General features: G+C 44.2%; 1 protein-coding gene across 1 annotated transcript in view; it reads right to left on the bottom strand.

Annotated features, from left to right (window-relative positions):
- Positions 1-21722, bottom strand: part of LOC138297324 (visual pigment-like receptor peropsin) — a 1373961-nt gene that overhangs the window by 352522 nt on the left and 999717 nt on the right. Inside the window, exon 4 of the mRNA XM_069236741.1 lies at positions 1592-1696. Within this exon, the coding sequence (XP_069092842.1) occupies positions 1592-1696 (105 nt within the window). The remainder of the gene's footprint in view (positions 1-1591; positions 1697-21722) is intronic.

Raw genomic sequence — 21722 nt, 5'->3', positions numbered from 1 at the left:
AGCTCCGCATCATGGTCTAACTCAGTCTGACTGAATGGGTGCATAGTTCTCAAATGTCACCACATCCCAGTGGTATTCCAGGAATATCGCTTGTTCAGGCTGCCCCTGCTGAAATCATTTGTGCATATGCTACAAATTACATATTTAGCAGACTCTTTCTTCCCACCAGGACTCATCTAAAAAAAAAAGCCAGGCCAAGGACTCCCTGGGTGGCTGAGGTGGCTGACTTGCAGGAACAGGAACAGGGTTCTCACCTGAATCAAATGATGACATTCTGATCACAAAAAGCAGCAAAGTCAGAGAGTTAGCCAAAACGGTGTAATCAGAGGGTACCCAAATAGTCAAATAATGCAACAAGGATGGAAACTTTATTATCTAAATAAAGACATCCATGTGAACCTATCACAATCCTTCCTTGGGATGTTCTTCCTCTCAGGCATCACAGGGGTTTTGCAAGAAGCCTGCGAGATCTTAAAAAAACAAAAAACGTTCTTACTATCTCAAATGCAACGATAAATGAACTGTTTTCACTTTAAACAACACTTCTCACGTCTTACTTTCTTCAAAACAAAAGAAATGTACTGCTGTGAACTTAATTCCAAAGATACCATTTATTGGGCGTATCATGAGAGCCGACTCGAAAGTACAGCCCTCTTGTAGTCCACAGAGGGGATTGTGTGTTTGGCTCCCACGATCTTCTCGTGAGAGCAGTAAATTTGCAAACAAAGTAATTGATACAAGTTCTACAATGTACTGACTTTATTGTCAAAGATTAGCTTCTACTAGTAACTGACAAGATGAAAAAGAACTCTGGACAACACATTAGAACAAAATGTATAAGTCTATGATCTTGTGAATCTTCCTTGAGCCATCAGCGAGCCTCACCTTAGAAATGGATGCACATAGTGAAAACACATAGTTTACAGAATGAGAAAAAACAATCAGTGTCTTTTTTAAATATAAATATGATGTTTATGTAAAGATAGATACAAAGACTATGAAAGTATCCTGGGAATATTTCTGAATATGTTAGTTACAACTACTAAGAAGTTGAATAATCCCAGCACCAACATTTTGAGTAGTTAGTTTTTAAGTATTTTTAAAAATACTTATATTTAAAAAAACAAAAACTTTAAAGAATTGCTGAAAAAACAAAGGTTAAAGTAACATTATAGTTAGGTGTAATAAATATATCTGTTTTCATTTTTGTAAAAAACTTTTACCTTTACTGAAAAAAACAAAGGTTAAAGCAGTGTTATAGTTAGGTGAACTTCTCAGTGACAACATTAACATTTTGAACTAAACAGTACAGAAGTTCGCCATTTATAGTTAGCAGCGCTATATTTAACTTGCAACCCACTTACACTGCTTATGACCTCACATATAACATCACTCATGACATGTTTTGTCAAAGAGGTATATTTAAGACAACTGTGTTGCATTCATTATTCACCCACATGCTGGCACCTAGAATAAATTATTTTTGTAGTGTGCACTCTAAAATTAAATACCAGTTTGCTTAGCACACTTCAGTAAAAATCTATTGTTAGAGAATATATCATAAGAAAATTCATTTTTCCTATCATATTACCTGTATAGCTTCCCCATCCTAGAAGTGGAGCCATGGACCAGAGCAAAGCTGCAACCCAAATGAAAACTAAGGCCACTGCAATGCTTTTATTATTGATACAGAGAGCTGAAAAAGACAATGCAAGCAATTGTCAAGACATTTCCTTTTTGTAAATTATAAAATATACTCACAGGAGTGTAGTGGCCACATATTTCAGAAATAAGGTTCAAAACGTTGCTGTCTTACCTGTTTTCATTTCCGAAAATATGTTTGCAAATTGATTTAAATGGGTAGAATCAACATTTTATTAAATATAGTTTAACTGTGAACTGAGTGTCTAAGCATGGTTGAAAATCAGCAGAACATACATAGCTTAGGGCCTAATGCACTATTCCACTCGCAAGAAGTGGTCAAGCGTTTGCAAATGAAATAGCAGTTTGTGATCGAAACTATTTACAAAAAGTTTTGCTTGCAAAATACCCGTTCACAGAACGACCCAACTGATTAATATTCATTTGACATGTTGCAATGTGTAAATAGACCATAATCAAGGAGACGGTGGCGTGCAAGGGTCACCTTACCACCATGTATGTAATTGTGTTTAAATCAAAAAACTGCAGACCATTCTCTTTAAAGGATACAGGATTATGTTGAAAACAAAGTTTTCTTTTTGCAAAATGTTTCACTCACAGTAGGCAGATGTACCATGGATCAATGCACACTCTCCCTGAAAGTTTTTTCAAGATTGATAAAATCGGGAGAGGTTCAAAGAGGGCCCATTTCCCTTTGCAAATGAGTCACCACACCAACTTGGAGATTTGTAACTTTTCAAAGTTTTGTGACCAGATTAAGGTTGTAAAAACATTGATACATCAGGGTAAGAATTGCTAATTGGAAGGGACAACCTGAAAATGCCTTTGAAAATGACCCAACCAAATGGTAATATGCAACCATTGCTAAACCCATTTATTGATTTGAAAAATCTTTTCTGAAATGTTAAGTGAGCTTAGAACTTTAAAAAATGTTATAAACCTCTCTATTTATCGAATTTGCGAGGTTGTGAATGCTAAGAACCTTCATACATGAGAACCATATTTCTTTCAAATTATAGTCCTAGTTTCTCAAAACAAAAAAACACATTAACCCCTTCGCTGCCAGGCCTTTTCCCCCTCCTGTGCCAGGCCTTTCTTTGGCTATTTGGGGCAGTTTGCGCTTAGGCCCTCATAACTTTTTGTCCACATAAGCTAGCCAAGCCAAATTTGCGTCCTTTTTTTCCAACATCCTAGGGATTCTAGAGGTACCCAGACTTTGTGGGTTCCCCTGAAGGAGGCCAAGAAATTAGCCAAAATACAGTGAAAATTACGTTTTTTTTCAAAACAATTGGAAAAAGTGGCTGCAGAAGAAGGCTTGTGTTTTTTTCCCTGAAAATGGAATCAACAAAGGGTTTGCAGTGCTATAATCACCAGCATCCCAGCTTTCAGGAACAGGCAGACTTGAATCAGAAAACCCAATTTTTCAACACAAATTTGGCATTTTACTGGGACATACCCCATTTTTACATTTTTTTGTGCTTTCAGCGTCCTTCCAGTCAGAGACAGAAATGGGCGTGAAACCAATGCTGGATCCCAGAAACCTAAACATTTCTGAAAAGTAGACAAAATTCTGAATTCAGCAAGGGGTCATTTGTGTAGATCCTACAAGGGTTTCCTACAGAAATTAACAACTGAAAAAGAAAAATATTGAAATTGAGGTAAAAAAACAGTAATTTTTCTCTACGTTTTACTCTGTAACTTTTTCCTGCAATGTCATATTTTCGAAAGCAATATACCGTTACGTCTGCTGGACTCCTCTGGTTGCGGGATATATAGGGCTTGTAGGTTCATAAAGAACCCAAGGTACCCAGAGCCAATAAATGAGCTGCACCCTGCAGTGCGTTTTCATTCTATACCGGGTATACAGCAATTCATTTGCTGAAATATAATAGCTATCAAGAAAACCTTTTATTTCCAAAATGGGCACAAGACAAGGTGTTGAGGAGCAGTGGTTATTTGCACATCTCTGAATTCCGGGGTGACCATACTAGCATGTGAATTACAGGGCATTTCTCAAATAGATGTATTTTTTACACACTCTCTTATATTTGGAAGGAAAAAATGTAGAGAAAGACAAGAGGCAATAACACTTGTTTTGCTAATCTATGTTCCCCCAAGTCTCCCAATAAAAATGATACCTCACTTGTGTGGGTAGGCCTAGCTCCCGCGAAAGGAAATACCCCAAAAAGCAACGTGCACACATCACATTTTTTTAAAGAACACAGAGGTGTTTTTTGCAAAGTGCCTACCTGTAGATTCTGGCCTCTAGCTCAGCCGGCACCTAGGGAAACCTACCAAACCTGTGCATTTCTGAAACTAGAGACCTAGGGGAATCCAGGATGGGGTGACTTGTGGGGCTCTGACCAGGTTTTGTTACCCAGAATCCTTTGCAAACCTCTAAATTTGGCTAAAAAAACACATTTTCCTCACATTTTGGTGACAGAAAGTTCTTGAATCAGAGAGGAGCCACAAATTTGCTTCCATCCAGCGTTCCCCCAAGTCTCCAGATAAAAATGATACCTCACTTGTGTGGGTAGGCCTAGCGCCCGCGACAGGAAATGCCCCAAAATGCAACGTGGACACATCACATTTTTTTAAAGAAAACAGAGGTGTTTTTTGCAAAGTGCCTACCTGTAGATTTTGGCCTCTAGCTCAGACGGCACCTAGGGAAACCTACCAAACCTGTGCATTTTTGAAAACTAGAGACCTAGGGGAATCCAAGATGGGGTGACTTGTGGTGCTCTGATCAGGTTCTGTTACCCAGAATCCTTTGCAAACCTCAAAATTTGGGAAAAAAACACATTTTCCTCACATTTTGGTGACAGAAAGTTCTGGAATCAGAGAGGAGCCACAAATTTGCTTCCATCCAGCGTTCCCCCAAGTCTCCCGATAAAAATGATACCTCACTTGTGTGGGTAGGCCTAGCACTCGCGACAGGAAATGCCCCAAAACGCAACGTGGACACATCACATTTTTTTAAAGAAAACAGAGGTGTTTTTTGCAAAGTGCCTACCTGTAGATTTTGGCCTCTAGCTCAGCCGGCACCTAGGGAAACCTACCAAACCTGTGCATTTTTGAAAACTAGAGACCTAGGGGAATCCAAGATGGGGTGACTTGTGGGGCTCTGACCAGGTTCTGTTACCCAGAACCCTTTGCAAACCTCAAAATTTGGCTAAAAAAACACATTTTCCTCACATTTTGGTGACAGAAAGTTCTGGAATCAGAGAGGAGCCACAAATTTCCTTCCATCCAGCGTTCCCCCAAGTCTCCAGATAAAAATGATACCTCACTTGTGTGGGTAGGCCTGGCGCCCGTGACAGGAAATGCCCCAAAACGCAACGTGGACACATCACATTTTTTTAAAGAAAACAGAGGTGTTTTTTGCAAGTGCCTACCTGTAGATTTTAGCCTCTAGCTCAGACGGCACCTAGGGAAACCTACCAAACCTGTGCATTTTTGAAAACTAGAGACCTAGGGGAATCCAAGATGGGGTGACTTGTGGGGCTCTGACCAGGTTCTGTTACCCAGAATCCTTTGCAAACCTCAAAATTTGGCTAAAAAAACACATTTTCCTCACATTTTGGTGACAGAAAGTTCTGGAATCAGAGAGGAGCCACAAATTTCCTTCCACCCAGCGTTCCCCCAAGTCTCCCGATAAAAATGATACCTCACTTGTGTGGGTAGGCCTAGCACTCGCGACAGGAAATGCCCCAAAACGCAACGTGGACACATCACATTTTTTGAAAGAAAACAGAGGTGTTTTTTGCAAAGTGCCTACCTGTAGATTTTAGCCTCTAGCTCAGACGGCACCTAGGGAAACCTACCAAACCTGTGCATTTTTGAAAACTAGAGACCTAGGGGAATCTAAGATGGGGTGACTTGTGGGGCTCTGACCAGGTTCTGTTACCCAGAATCCTTTGCAAACCTCAAAATTTGGCTAAAAAAACACATTTTCCTCACATTTTGGTGACAGAAAGTTCTGGAATCAGAGAGGAGCCACAAATTTCCTTCCACCCAGCGTTCCCCCAAGTCTCCCGATAAAAATGATACCTCACTTGTGTGGGTAGGCCTAGCACTCGCGACAGGAAATGCCCCAAAACCCAACGTGGACACATCACATTTTTTGAAAGAAAACAGAGGTGTTTTTTGCAAAGTGCCTACCTGTAGATTTTGGCCTCTAGCTCAGCCGGCACCTAGGGAAACCTACCAAACCTGTGCATTTTTGAAAACTAGAGACCTAGGGGAATCCAAGATGGGGTGACTTGTGGGGCTCTGACCAGGTTCTGTTACCCAGAATCCTTTGCAAACCTCAAAATTTGGCTAAAAAAACACATTTTCCTCACATTTTGGTGACAGAAAGTTCTGGAATCAGGGAGGAGCCACGAATTTCCTTCTACCCAGCGTTCCCCCAAGTCTCCCGATAAAAATGACACCACACTTGTGTGGGTAGGCCTAGCACTCGCGACAGGAAATGCCCCAAAACGCAATGTGGACACATCACATTTTTTGAAAGAAAACAGAGGTGTTTTTTGCAAAGTGCCTACCTGTAGATTTTGGCCTCTAGCTCAGCCGGCACCTAGGGAAACCTACCAAACCTGTGCATTTTTTAAAACTAGAGACCTAGGGGAATCCAAGATGGGGTGACTTGTGGGGCTCTGACCAGGTTCTGTTACCCAGAACTCTTTGCAAACCTCAAAATTTGGCTAAAAAAACACATTTTCCTCACATTTTGGTGACAGAAAGTTCTGGAATCAGAGAGGAGCCCCAAATTTCCTTCCGTCCAGCGTTCCCCCAAGTCTCCAGATAAAAATGATACCTCACTTGTGTGGGTAGGCCTAGCGCCCGCGACAGGAAATGCCCCAAAACGCAACGTGGACAGATCACATTTTTTGAAAGAAAACAGAGGTGTTTTTTGCAAAGTGCCTACCTGTAGATTTTGGTCTCTAGCTCAGCCGGCACCTAGGGAAACCTACCAAGCCTGTGCATTTTTGAAAACTAGAGACCTAGGGGAATCCAAGATGGGGTGATTTGTGGGGCTCTGACCAGGTTCTGTTACCCAGAACCCTTTGCAAACCTCAAAATTTGGCTAAAAAAACACATTTTCCTCACATTTTGGTGACAGAAAGTTCTGGAATCAGGGAGGAGCCACAAATTTCCTTCCACCCAGCGTTCCCCCAAGGCTCCCGATAAAAATGATACCTCACTTGTGTGGGTAGGCCTAGCACTCGCGACAGGAAATGCCCCAAAACGCAAGGTGGACACATCACATTTTTTTAAAGAAAACAGAGGTGTTTTTTGCAAAGTGCCTACCTGTAGATTTTGGCCTCTAGCTCAGCCGGCACCTAGGGAAACCTACCAAACCTTTGCATTTTTGAAAACTAGAGACGTAGGGGAATCCAAGATGGGGTGACTTGTGGGGCTCTGACCAGGTTATGTTACCCAGAATCCTTTGCAAACCTCAAAATGTGGCTAAAAAAACACTTTTTCCTCACATTTTGGTGACAGAAAGTTCTGGAATCAGAGAGGAGCCACAAATTTCCTTCCACCCAGCGTTCCCTCAGGTCTCCCGATAAAAATGATACCTCACTTGTGTGGGTAGGCCTAGCACTCGCGACAGGAAATGCCCCAAAACGCAACGTGGACACATCACATTTTTTTAAAGAAAACAGAGGTGTTTTTTGCAAAGTGCCTACCTGTAGATTTTGGCCTCTAGCTCAGCCGGCACCTAGGGAAACCTAGCAAACCTGTGCATTTTTGAAAACTAGAGACCTAGGGGAATCCAAGATGGGGTGACTTGTGGGGCTCTGACCAGGTTCTGTTACCCAGAATCCTTTGCAAACCTCAAAATTTGGCTTAAAAAACACATTTTCCTCACATTTTGGTGACAGAAAGTTCTGGAATCAGAGAGGAGCCACAAATGTCCTTCCACCGAGCGTTCCCCCAAGTCTCCCGATAAAAATGATACCTCACTTGTGTGGGTAGGCCTAGCACTCGCGACAGGAAATGCCCCAAAACGCAATGTGGACACATCACATTTTTTGAAAGAAAACAGAGGTGTTTTTTGCAAAGTGCCTACCTGTAGATTTTGGCCTCTAGCTCAGCCGGCACCTAAGGAAACCTACCAAACCTGTGCATTTTTGAAAACTAGAGACCTAGGGGAATCCAAGATGGGGTGACTTGTGGGGCTCTGACCAGGTTCTGTTACCCAGAACCCTTTGCAAACCTCATAATTTGGCTAAAAAAACACATTTTCCTCACATTTTGGTGACAGAAAGTTCTGGAATCAGAGAGGAGCCACAAAATTCCTTCCACCCAGCGTTCCCCCAAGTCTCCCGATAAAAATGATACCTCACTTGTGTGGGTAGGCCTAGCACTCACGACAGGAAATGCCCCAAAACGCAACGTGGACACATCACATTTTTTTAAAGAAAACAGAGGTGTTTTTTGCAAAGTGCCTACCTGTAGATTTTGGCCTCTAGCTCAGCCGGCACCTAGGGAAACCTACAAAACCTGTGCATTTTTTAAAACTAGAGACCTAGGGGAATCCAAGATGGGGTGACTTGTGGGGCTCTGACCAGGTTCTGTTACCCAGAACCCTTTGCAAACCTCAAAATTTGGCTAAAAAAACAAATTTTCCTCACATTTTGGTGACAGAAAGTTCTGGAATCAGAGAGGAGCCATAAATTTCCTTCCACCCAGCGTTCCCCCAAGTCTCCCGATAAAAATGATACCTCACTTGTGTGGGTAGGCCTAGCACTCACGACAGAAAATGCCCCAAAACGCTACGTGGACACATCACATTTTTTTAAAGAACACAGAGGTGTTTTTTGCAAAATGTCTACCTATAGATTTTGGCCTCTAGCTCAGCCGGCACCTAGGGAAACCTACCAAACCTATGCATTTTCGAAAACTAGAGACCTAGGGGAATCCAAGATGGGGTGACTTGTGGGGCTCTGACCAGGTTTTGTTACCCAGAATCCTTTGTAAACCTCACAATTTGGCTAAAAAAACACATTTTCCTCACATTTTGGTGACAGAAAGTTCTGGAATCAGAGAGGAGCCACACATTTTCTTCCACCCAGCGTTCCCCCAAGTCTCACGAAAAAAATGATACCTCACTTGTGTGGGTAGGCCTACCGCCCACGAAAGGAAATGGCCCAAAACACAACGTGGACACATGAGATTTTTTCATAGAAAACAGTGCCTACTTGTGGATTTTGGCCTGTAGCTCAGCCGGCACCTGGGGAAACCTAGCAAACCAGTACATTTTTGAAAACTAGAAACCCAGGGGAATCCAAGATGGGGTGACTTGTGGGGCTCTGACTAGGTTATGTTACCCAGAATCCTTTGCAAACATCAAAATGTGGCCAAAAAAACACTTTTTCCTCTCATTTCGGTGACAGAAAGTTCTGGAATCTGAGAGGAGCCACAAATTTCCTTCCACCCAGCGTTCCCCTAAGTCTCTCGATACAAATGGTACCTCACTTCTGTGGGTAGGCCTAGCGCCCGCGACAAGAAATGCCCCAAAACGCAAGGTGGACACATCACATTTTTTGAAAGAAAACAGAGGTGTTTTTTGCAAAGTGCCTACCTGTAGATTTTGGCCTCTAGCTCAGCCGGCACCTAGGGAAACCTACCAAACCTTTGCATTTTTGAAAACTAGAGACGTAGAGGAATCCAAGATGGGGTGACTTGTGGGGCTCTGACCAGGTTCTGTTACCCAGAATCCTTTGCAAACCTCAAAATGTGGCTAAAAAAACACTTTTTCCTCACATTTTGGTGACAGAAAGTTCTGGAATCAGAGAGGAGCCACAAATTTCCTTCCACCCAGCGTTCCCTCAGGTCTCCCGATAAAAATGATACCTCACTTGTGTGGGTAGGCCTAGCACTCACGACAGGAAATGCCCCAAAACTCAACGTGGACACATCACATTTTTTTAAAGAAAACAGAGGTGTTTTTTGCAAAGTGCCTACCTGTAGATTTTGGCCTCTAGCTCAGCCGGCACCTAGGGAAACCTAGCAAACCTGTGCATTTATGAAAACTAGAGACCTAGGGGAATCCAAGATGGGGTGACTTGTGGGGCTCTGACCAGGTTCTGTTACCCAGAACCCTTTGCAAACCTCAAAATTTGGCTAAAAAAACACATTTTCCTCACATTTTGGTGACAGAAAGTTCTGGAATCAGAGAGGAGCCACAACATTCCTTCCACCCAGCGTTCCCCCAAGTCTCCCGATAAAAATGATACCTCACTTGTGTGGGTAGGCCTAGCACTCACGACAGGAAATGCCCCAAAACGCAACGTGGACACATCACATTTTTTGAAAGAAAACAGAGGTGTTTTTTGCAAAGTGCCTACCTGTAGATTTTGGCCTCTAGCTCAGCCGGCACCTAGGGAAACCTACCAAACCTGTGCATTTTTGGAAACTAGAGACCTAGGGGAATCCAAGATGGGGTGACTATTGGGGCTGTGACCAGGTTCTGTTACCCAGAACCCTTTGCAAACCTCAAAATTTGGCTAAAAAAACACATTTTCCTCACATTTTGGTGACAGAAAGTTCTGGAATAAGAGAGGAGCCACAAATTTCCTTCCACCCAGCGTTCCCCCAAGGCACCCGATAAAAATGATACCTCACTTGTGTGGGTAGGCCTAGCACTCGCGACAGGAAATGCCCCAAAACGCAACGTGGACACATCACATTTTTTTAAAGAAAACAGAGGTGTTTTTTTCAAAGTGCCTACCTGTAGATTTTTGCCTCTAGCTCAGCCGGCACCTAGGGAAACCTACCAAACCTGTGCATTTTTGAAAACTAGAGACCTAGGGGAATCCAAGATGGGGTGACTTGTGGGACTCTGACCAGGTTCTGTTACCCAGAATCCTTTGTAAACCTCACAATTTGGCTAAAAAAACACATTTTCCTCACATTTTGGTGACAGAAAGTTCTGGAATCAGAGAGGAGCCACACATTTTCTTCCACCCAGCGTTCCCCCAAGTCTCACGAAAAAAATGATACTTCACTTGTGTGGGTAGGCCTACCGCCCACGAAAGGAAATGGCCCAAAACACAACGTGGACACATCAGATTTTTTCATAGAAAACAGTGCCTACTTGTGGATTTTGGCCTGTAGCGCAGCCGGCACCTGGGGAAACCTAGCAAACCAGTACATTTTTGAAAACTAGAAACCCAGGGGAATCCAAGATGGGGTGACTTGTGGGGCTCTGACTAGGTTATGTTACCCAGAATCCTTTGCAAACATCAAAATGTGGCCAAAAAAACACTTTTTCCTCTCATTTCGGTGACAGAAAGTTCTGGAATCTGAGAGGAGCCACAAATTTCCTTCCACCCAGCGTTCCCCTAAGTCTCTCGATACAAATGGTACCTCACTTCTGTGGGTAGGCCTAGCGCCCGCGACAAGAAATGCCCCAAAACGCAAGGTGGACACATCACATTTTTTGAAAGAAAACAGAGGTGTTTTTTGCAAAGTGCCTACCTGTAGATTTTGGCCTCTAGCTCAGCCGGCACCTAGGGAAACCTACCAAACCTTTGCATTTTTGAAAACTAGAGACGTAGAGGAATCCAAGATGGGGTGACTTGTGGGGCTCTGACCAGGTTCTGTTACCCAGAATCCTTTGCAAACCTCAAAATGTGGCTAAAAAAACACTTTTTCCTCACATTTTGGTGACAGAAAGTTCTGGAATCAGAGAGGAGCCACAAATTTCCTTCCACCCAGCGTTCCCTCAGGTCTCCCGATAAAAATGATACCTCACTTGTGTGGGTAGGCCTAGCACTCACGACAGGAAATGCCCCAAAACTCAACGTGGACACATCACATTTTTTTAAAGAAAACAGAGGTGTTTTTTGCAAAGTGCCTACCTGTAGATTTTGGCCTCTAGCTCAGCCGGCACCTAGGGAAACCTAGCAAACCTGTGCATTTATGAAAACTAGAGACCTAGGGGAATCCAAGATGGGGTGACTTGTGGGGCTCTGACCAGGTTCTGTTACCCAGAACCCTTTGCAAACCTCAAAATTTGGCTAAAAAAACACATTTTCCTCACATTTTGGTGACAGAAAGTTCTGGAATCAGAGAGGAGCCACAACATTCCTTCCACCCAGCGTTCCCCCAAGTCTCCCGATAAAAATGATACCTCACTTGTGTGGGTAGGCCTAGCACTCACGACAGGAAATGCCCCAAAACGCAACGTGGACACATCACATTTTTTGAAAGAAAACAGAGGTGTTTTTTGCAAAGTGCCTACCTGTAGATTTTGGCCTCTAGCTCAGCCGGCACCTAGGGAAACCTACCAAACCTGTGCATTTTTGGAAACTAGAGACCTAGGGGAATCCAAGATGGGGTGACTATTGGGGCTGTGACCAGGTTCTGTTACCCAGAACCCTTTGCAAACCTCAAAATTTGGCTAAAAAAACACATTTTCCTCACATTTTGGTGACAGAAAGTTCTGGAATAAGAGAGGTGCCACAAATTTCCTTCCACCCAGCGTTCCCCCAAGGCACCCGATAAAAATGATACCTCACTTGTGTGGGTAGGCCTAGCACTCGCGACAGGAAATGCCCCAAAACGCAACGTGGACACATCACATTTTTTTAAAGAAAACAGAGGTGTTTTTTTCAAAGTGCCTACCTGTAGATTTTTGCCTCTAGCTCAGCCGGCACCTAGGGAAACCTACCAAACCTGTGCATTTTTGAAAACTAGAGACCTAGGGGAATCCAAGATGGGGTGACTTGTGGGACTCTGACCAGGTTCTGTTACCCAGAAACCTTTGCAAACCTCAAAATTTGGCTAAAAAAACACATTTTCCTCACATTTTGGTGACAGAAAGTTCTGGAATCAGAGAGGAGCCACAAATTTCCTTCCACCCAGCGTTCCCCCAAGTCTCCCGATAAAAATGATACCTCACTTGTGTGGGTAGGCCTAGCACTCACGACAGGAAATGCCCCAAAACGCAACGTGGACACATCACATTTTTTTAAAGAAAACAGAGGTGTTTTTTGCAAAGTGCCTACCTGTAGATTTTGGCCTCTAGTTCAGCCGGCACCTAGGGAAACCTACCAAACCTGTGCATTTTTGGAAACTAGAGACCTAGGGGAATCCAAGATGGGGTGACTATTGGGGCTGTGACCAGGTTCTGTTACCCAGAACCCTTTGCAAACCTCAAAATTTGGCTAAAAAAACACATTTTCCTCACATTTTGGTGACAGAAAGTTCTGGAATAAGAGAGGAGCCACAAATTTCCTTCCACCCAGCGTTCCCCGAAGGCACCCGATAAAAATGATACCTCACTTGTGTGGGTAGGCCTAGCACTCGCGACAGGAAATGCCCCAAAACGCAACGTGGACACATCACATTTTTTTAAAGAAAACAGAGGTGTTTTTTTCAAAGTGCCTACCTGTAGATTTTGGCCTCTAGTTCAGCCGGCACCTAGGGAAACCTACCAAACCTGTGCATTTTTGAAAACTAGAGACCTAGGGGAATCCAAGATGGGGTGACTTGTGGGACTCTGACCAGGTTCTGTTACCCAGAAACCTTTGCAAACCTCAAAATTTGGCTAAAAAAACACATTTTCCTCACATTTTGGTGACAGAAAGTTCTGGAATCAGAGAGGAGCCACAACATTCCTTCCACCCAGCGTTCCCCCAAGTCTCCCGATAAAAATGATACCTCACTTGTGTGGGTAGGCCTAGCACTCACGACAGGAAATGCCCCAAAACGCAACGTGGACACATCACATTTTTTGAAAGAAAACAGAGGTGTTTTTTGCAAAGTGCCTACCTGTAGATTTTGGCCTCTAGCTCACCCGGCACATAGGGAAACCTACCAAACCTGTGCATTTTTGGAAACTAGAGACCTAGGGGAATCCAAGATGGGGTGACTATTGGGGCTGTGACCAGGTTCTGTTACCCAGAACCCTTTGCAAACCTCAAAATTTGGCTAAAAAAACACATTTTCCTCACATTTTGGTGACAGAAAGTTCTGGAATAAGAGAGGAGCCACAAATTTCCTTCCACCCAGCGTTCCCCGAAGGCACCCGATAAAAATGATACCTCACTTGTGTGGGTAGGCCTAGCACTCGCGACAGGAAATGCCCCAAAACGCAACGTGGACACATCACATTTTTTTAAAGAAAACAGAGGTGTTTTTTTCAAAGTGCCTACCTGTAGATTTTTGCCTCTAGCTCAGCCGGCACCTAGGGAAACCTACCAAACCTGTGCATTTTTGAAAACTAGAGACCTAGGGGAATCCAAGATGGGGTGACTTGTGGGACTCTGACCAGGTTCTGTTACCCAGAAACCTTTGCAAACCTCAAAATTTGGCTAAAAAAACACATTTTCCTCACATTTTGGTGACAGAAAGTCCTGGAATCAGAGAGGAGCCACAAATTTCCTTCCACCCAGCGTTCCCCCAAGTCTCCCGATAAAAATGATACCTCACTTGTGTGGGTAGGCCTACCACTCGCGACAGGAAATGCCCCAAAACGCAACGTGGACACATCACATTTTTTTAAAGAAAACAGAGGTGTTTTTTGCAAAGTGTCTACCTGTAGATTTTGGCCTCTAGCTCAGCCGGCACCTAGGGAAACCTACCAAACCTTTGCATTTTTGAAAACTAGAGACGTAGGGGAATCCAAGATGGGGTGACTTGTGGGGCTCTGACCAGGTTATGTTACCCAGAATCCTTTGCAAACCTCAAAATGTGGCTAAAAAAACACTTTTTCCTCACATTTTGGTGACAGAAAGTTCTGGAATCAGAGATGAGCCACAAATTTCCTTCCACCCAGCGTTCCCTCAGGTCTCCCGATAAAAATGATACCTCACTTGTGTGGGTAGGCCTAGCACTCGCGACAGGAAATGCCCCAAAACGCAACGTGGACACATCACATTTTTTTAAAGAAAACAGAGGTGTTTTTTGCAAAGTGCCTACCTGTAGATTTTGGCCTCTAGCTCAGCCGGCACCTAGGGAAACCTAGCAAACCTGTGCATTTTTGAAAACTAGAGACCTAGGGGAATCCAAGATGGGGTGACTTGTGGGGCTCTGACCAGGTTCTGTTACCCAGAATCCTTTGCAAACCTCAAAATTTGGCTTAAAAAACACATTTTCCTCACATTTTGGTGACAGAAAGTTCTGGAATCAGAGAGGAGCCACAAATGTCCTTCCACCCAGCGTTCCCCCAAGTCTCCCGATAAAAATGATACCTCACTTGTGTGGGTAGGCCTAGCACTCGCGACAGGAAATGCCCCAAAACGCAATGTGGACACATCACATTTTTTGAAAGAAAACAGAGGTGTTTTTTGCAAAGTGCCTACCTGTAGATTTTGGCCTCTAGCTCAGCCGGCACCTAAGGAAACCTACCAAACCTGTGCATTTTTGAAAACTAGAGACCTAGGGGAATCCAAGATGGGGTGACTTGTGGGGCTCTGACCAGGTTCTGTTACCCAGAACCCTTTGCAAACCTCATAATTTGGCTAAAAAAACACATTTTCCTCACATTTTGGTGACAGAAAGTTCTGGAATCAGAGAGGAGCCACAAAATTCCTTCCACCCAGCGTTCCCCCAAGTCTCCCGATAAAAATGATACCTCACTTGTGTGGGTAGGCCTAGCACTCACGACAGGAAATGCCCCAAAACGCAACGTGGACACATCACATTTTTTTAAAGAAAACAGAGGTGTTTTTTGCAAAGTGCCTACCTGTAGATTTTGGCCTCTAGCTCAGCCGGCACCTAGGGAAACCTACAAAACCTGTGCATTTTTTAAAACTAGAGACCTAGGGGAATCCAAGATGGGGTGACTTGTGGGGCTCTGACCAGGTTCTGTTACCCAGAACCCTTTGCAAACCTCAAAATTTGGCTAAAAAAACAAATTTTCCTCACATTTTGGTGACAGAAAGTTCTGGAATCAGAGAGGAGCCATAAATTTCCTTCCACCCAGCGTTCCCCCAAGTCTCCCGATAAAAATGATACCTCACTTGTGTGGGTAGGCCTAGCACTCACGACAGAAAATGCCCCAAAACGCTACGTGGACACATCACATTTTTTTAAAGAACACAGAGGTGTTTTTTGCAAAATGTCTACCTATAGATTTTGGCCTCTAGCTCAGCCGGCACCTAGGGAAACCTACCAAACCTATGCATTTTCGAAAACTAGAGACCTAGGGGAATCCAAGATGGGGTGACTTGTGGGGCTCTGACCAGGTTTTGTTACCCAGAATCCTTTGTAAACCTCACAATTTGGCTAAAAAAACACATTTTCCTCACATTTTGGTGACAGAAAGTTCTGGAATCAGAGAGGAGCCACACATTTTCTTCCACCCAGCGTTCCCCCAAGTCTCACGAAAAAAATGATACCTCACTTGTGTGGGTAGGCCTACCGCCCACGAAAGGAAATGGCCCAAAACACAACGTGGACACATGAGATTTTTTCATAGAAAACAGTGCCTACTTGTGGATTTTGGCCTGTAGCTCAGCCGGCACCTGGGGAAACCTAGCAAACCAGTACATTTTTGAAAACTAGAAACCCAGGGGAATCCAAGATGGGGTGACTTGTGGGGCTCTGACTAGGTTATGTTACCCAGAATCCTTTGCAAACATCAAAATGTGGCCAAAAAAACACTTTTTCCTCTCATTTCGGTGACAGAAAGTTCTGGAATCTGAGAGGAGCCACAAATTTCCTTCCACCCAGCGTTCCCCTAAGTCTCTCGATACAAATGGTACCTCACTTCTGTGGGTAGGCCTAGCGCCCGCGACAAGAAATGCCCCAAAACGCAAGGTGGACACATCACATTTTTTGAAAGAAAACAGAGGTGTTTTTTGCAAAGTGCCTACCTGTAGATTTTGGCCTCTAGCTCAGCCGCCACCTAGGGAAACCTACCAAACCTTTGCATTTTTGAAAACTAGAGACGTAGAGGAATCCAAGATGGGGTGACTTGTGGGGCTCTGACCAGGTTCTGTTACCCAGAATCCTTTGCAAACCTCAAAATGTGGCTAAAAAAACACTTTTTCCTCACATTTTGGTGACAGAAAGTTCTGGAATCAGAGAGGAGCCACAAATTTCCTTCCACCCAGCGTTCCCTCAGGTCTCCCGATAAAAATGATACCTCACTTGTGTGGGTAGGCCTAGCACTCACGACAGGAAATGCCCCAAAACTCAACGTGGACACATCACATTTTTTTAAAGAAAACAGAGGTGTTTTTTGCAAAGTGCCTACCTGTAGATTTTGGCCTCTAGCTCAGCCGGCACCTAGGGAAACCTAGCAAACCTGTGCATTTATGAAAACTAGAGACCTAGGGGAATCCAAGATGGGGTGACTTGTGGGGCTCTGACCAGGTTCTGTTACCCAGAACCCTTTGCAAACCTCAAAATTTGGCTAAAAAAACACATTTTCCTCACATTTTGGTGACAGAAAGTTCTGGAATCAGAGAGGAGCCACAACATTCCTTCCACCCAGCGTTCCCCCAAGTCTCCCGATAAAAATGATACCTCACTTGTGTGGGTAGGCCTAGCACTCACGACAGGAAATGCCCCAAACCGCAACGTGGACACATCACATTTTTTGAAAGAAAACAGAGGTGTTTTTTGCAAAGTGCCTACCTGTAGATTTTGGCCTCTAGCTCAGCCGGCACCTAGGGAAACCTACCAAACCTGTGCATTTTTGGAAACTAGAGACCTAGGGGAATCCAAGATGGGGTGACTATTGGGGCTGTGACCAGGTTCTGTTACCCAGAACCCTTTGCAAACCTCAAAATTTGGCTAAAAAAACACATTTTCCTCACATTTTGGTGACAGAAAGTTCTGGAATAAGAGAGGAGCCACAAATTTCCTTCCACCCAGCGTTCCCCCAAGGCACCCGATAAAAATGATACCTCACTTGTGTGGGTAGGCCTAGCACTCGCGACAGGAAATGCCCCAAAACGCAACGTGGACACATCACATTTTTTTAAAGAAAACAGAGGTGTTTTTTTCAAAGTGCCTACCTGTAGATTTTTGCCTCTAGCTCAGCCGGCACCTAGGGAAACCTACCAAACCTGTGCATTTTTGAAAACTAGAGACCTAGGGGAATCCAAGATGGGGTGACTTGTGGGACTCTGACCAGGTTCTGTTACCCAGAAACCTTTGCAAACCTCAAAATTTGGCTAAAAAAACACATTTTCCTCACATTTTGGTGACAGAAAGTTCTGGAATCAGAGAGGAGCCACAAATTTCCTTCCACCCAGCGTTCCCCCAAGTCTCCCGATAAAAATGATACCTCACTTGTGTGGGTAGGCCTAGCACTCACGACAGGAAATGCCCCAAAACGCAACGTGGACACGTCACATTTTTTTAAAGAAAACAGAGGTGTTTTTTGCAAAGTGCCTACCTGTAGATTTTGGCCTCTAGTTCAGCCGGCACCTAGGGAAACCTACCAAACCTGTGCATTTTTGGAAACTAGAGACCTAGGGGAATCCAAGATGGGGTGACTATTGGGGCCGTGACCAGGTTCTGTTACCCAGAACCCTTTGCAAACCTCAAAATTTGGCTAAAAAAACACATTTTCCTCACATTTTGGTGACAGAAAGTTCTGGAATAAGAGAGGAGCCACAAATTTCCTTCCACCCAGCGTTCCCCCAAGGCACCCGATAAAAATGATACCTCACTTGTGTGGGTAGGCCTAGCACTCGCGACAGGAAATGCCCCAAAACGCAACGTGGACACATCACATTTTTTTAAAGAAAACAGAGGTGTTTTTTTCAAAGTGCCTACCTGTAGATTTTTGCCTCTAGCTCAGCCGGCACCTAGGGAAACCTACCAAACCTGTGCATTTTTGAAAACTAGAGACCTAGGGGAATCCAAGATGGGGTGACTTGTGGGACTCTGACCAGGTTCTGTTACCCAGAAACCTTTGCAAACCTCAAAATGTGGCTAAAAAAACACATTTTCCTCACATTTTGGTGACAGAAAGTCCTGGAATCAGAGAGGAGCCACAAATTTCCTTCCACCCAGCGTTCCCCCAAGTCTCCCGATAAAAATGATACCTCACTTGTGTGGGTAGGCCTACCACTCGCGACAGGAAATGCCCCAAAACGCAACGTGGACACATCACATTTTTTTAAAGAAAACAGAGGTGTTTTTTGCAAAGTGTCTACCTGTAGATTTTGGCCTCTAGCTCAGCCGGCACCTAGGGAAACCTAGCAAACCTGTGCATTTTTGAAAACTAGAGACCTAGGGGAATCCAAGATGGGGTGACTTGTGGGGCTCTGACCAGGTTCTGTTACCCAGAACCCTTTGCAAACCTCAAAATTTGGCTAAAAAAACACATTTTCCTCACATTTTGGTGACAGAAAGTTCTGGAATCAGAGAGGAGCCACAAAATTCCTTCCACCCAGCGTTCCCCCAAGTCTCCCGATAAAAATGATACCTCACTTGTGTGGGTAGGCCTAGCACTCACGAGAGAAAATGCCCCAAAACGCAACGTGGACACATCACATTTTTTGAAAGAAAACATAGGTGTTTTTTGCAAAGTGCCTACCTGTAGATTTTGGCCTCTAGCTCAGCCGGCACCTAGGGAAACCTACCAAACCTGTGCATTTTTGGAAACTAGAGACCTAGGGGAATCCAAGATGGGGTGACTATTGGGGCTGTCACCAGGTTCTGTTACCCAGAACCCTTTGCAAACCTCAAAATTTGGCTAAAAAAACACATTTTCCTCACATTTTGGTGACAGAAAGTTCTGGAATCAGAGAGGAGCCACAAATTTCCTTCCACCCAGCGTTCCCCCAAGGCACCCGATAAAAATGATACCTCACTTGTGTGGGTAGGCCTAGCACTCGCGACAGGAAATGCCCCAAAACGCAACGTGGACACATCACATTTTTTTAAAGAAAACAGAGGTGTTTTTTTCAAAGTGCCTACCTGTAGATTTTTGCCTCTAGCTCAGCCGGCACCTAGGGAAACCTACCAAACCTGTGCATTTTTGAAAACTAGAGACCTAGGGGAATCCAAGATGGGGTGACTTGTGGGACTCTGACCAGGTTCTGTTACCCAGAAACCTTTGCAAACCTCAAAATTTGGCTAAAAAAACACATTTTCCTCACATTTTGGTGACAGAAAGTTCTGGAATCAGAGAGGAGCCACAAATTTCCTTCCACCCAGCGTTCCCCCAAGTCTCCCGATAAAAATGATACCTCACTTGTGTGGGTAGGCCTAGCACTCGCAACAGGAAATGCCCCAAAACGCAATGTGGACACATCACATTTTTTTAAAGAAAACAGAGGTGTTTTTTGCAAAGTGCCTACCTGTAGATTTTGGCCTCTAGCTCAGCCGGCACCTAGGGAAACCTACCAAACCTGTGCATTTTTGAAAACTAGAGACCTAGGGGAATCCATGATGGGATGACTTGTGGGGCTCTGACCAGGTTCTGTTACCCAGAATCCTTTGCAAACCTCAAAATGTGGCTAAAAAAACACATTTTCCTCACATTTTGGTGACAGGAAGTCCTGGAATCAGAGAGGAGCCACAAATTTCCTTCCACCCAGCGTTCCCCCAAGTCTCCCGATAAAAATGATACCTCACTTGTGTGGGTAGGCCTACCACTCGCGACAGGAAATGCCCCAAAACGCAACGTGGACACATCACATTTTTTTAAAGAAAACAGAGGTGTTTTTTGCAAAATGTCTACCTATAGATTTTGGCCTCTAGCTCAGCCGGCACCTAGGGAAACCTACCAAACCTGTGCATTTTTGAAAACTAGAGACCTAGGGGAATCTAAGATGGGGTGACCTGTGGGGCTCTGACCAGGTTCTGTTACCCAGAAACCTTTGCAAACCTCAAAATTTGGCTAAAAAAACACATTTTCCTCACATTTTGGGGACAGAAAGTTCTGGAATCAGAGAGGAGCCACAAATTTCCTTCCACCCAGCGTTCCCCCAAGTCTCCCGATAAAAATGATACCTCACTTGTGTGGGTAGGCCTAGCACTCGCAACAGGAAATGCCCCAAAACGCAATGTGGACACATCACATTTTTTGAAAGAAAACAGAGGTGTTTTTTGCAAAGTGCCTACCTGTAGATTTTGGCCTCTAGCTCAGCCGGCACCTAGGGAAACCTACCAAACCTGTGCATTTTTGAAAACTAGAGACCTAGGGGAATCCATGATGGGATGACTTGTGGGGCTCTGACCAGGTTCTGTTACCCAGAATCCTTTGCAAACCTCAAAATGTGGCTAAAAAAACACATTTTCCCCACATTTTGGTGACAGAAAGTCCTGGAATCAGAGAGGAGCCACAAATTTCCTTCCACCCAGCGTTCCCCCAAGTCTCCCGATAAAAATGATACCTCACTTGTGTGGGTAGGCCTACCACTCGCGACAGGAAATGCCCCAAAACGCAACGTGGACACAGCACATTTTTTAAAGAAAACAGAGGTGTTTTTTGCAAAGTGTCTACCTGTAGATTTTGGCCTCTAGCTCAGCCGGCACCTAGGGAAACCTACCAAACCTGTGCATTTTTTAAAACTAGAGACCTAGGGGAATCCATGATGGGATGACTTGTGGGGCTCTGACCAGGTTCTGTTACCCAGAATCCTTTGTAAACCTCAAAATGTGGCTAAAAAATCAAATTTTCCTCAGATTTTGGTGACAGAAAGTCCTGGAATCAGAGAGGAGCCACAAATTTCCTTCCACCCAGCGTTCCCCCAAGTCTCCCGATAAAAATGATACCTCACTTGTGTGGGTAGGCCTAGCACTCGCGACAGAAAATGCCCCAAAACGCAACGTGGACACATCACATTTTTTTAAAGAACACAGAGGTGTTTTTTGCAAAATGTCTACCTATAGATTTTGGCCTCTAGCTCAGCCGGCACCTAGGGAAACCTACCAAACCTATGCATTTTTGAAAACTAGAGACCTAGGGGAATCCAAGATGGGGTGACTTGTGGGGCTCTGACCAGGTTCTGTTACCCAGAAACCTTTGCAAACCTCAAAATTTGGCTAAAAAAACACATTTTCCTCACATTTTGGGGACAGAAAGTTCTGGAATCAGAGAGGAGCCACAAATTTCCTTCCACCCAGCGTTCCCC

This window comes from Pleurodeles waltl, chromosome 5 (assembly GCF_031143425.1).
Source record: "Pleurodeles waltl isolate 20211129_DDA chromosome 5, aPleWal1.hap1.20221129, whole genome shotgun sequence".
NCBI classification, from domain to species: Eukaryota; Metazoa; Chordata; class Amphibia; order Caudata; family Salamandridae; genus Pleurodeles; species Pleurodeles waltl.
Note: the sequence above shows the minus strand (reverse complement) of the source record. Positions and strands in the feature narration are given on the sequence as shown.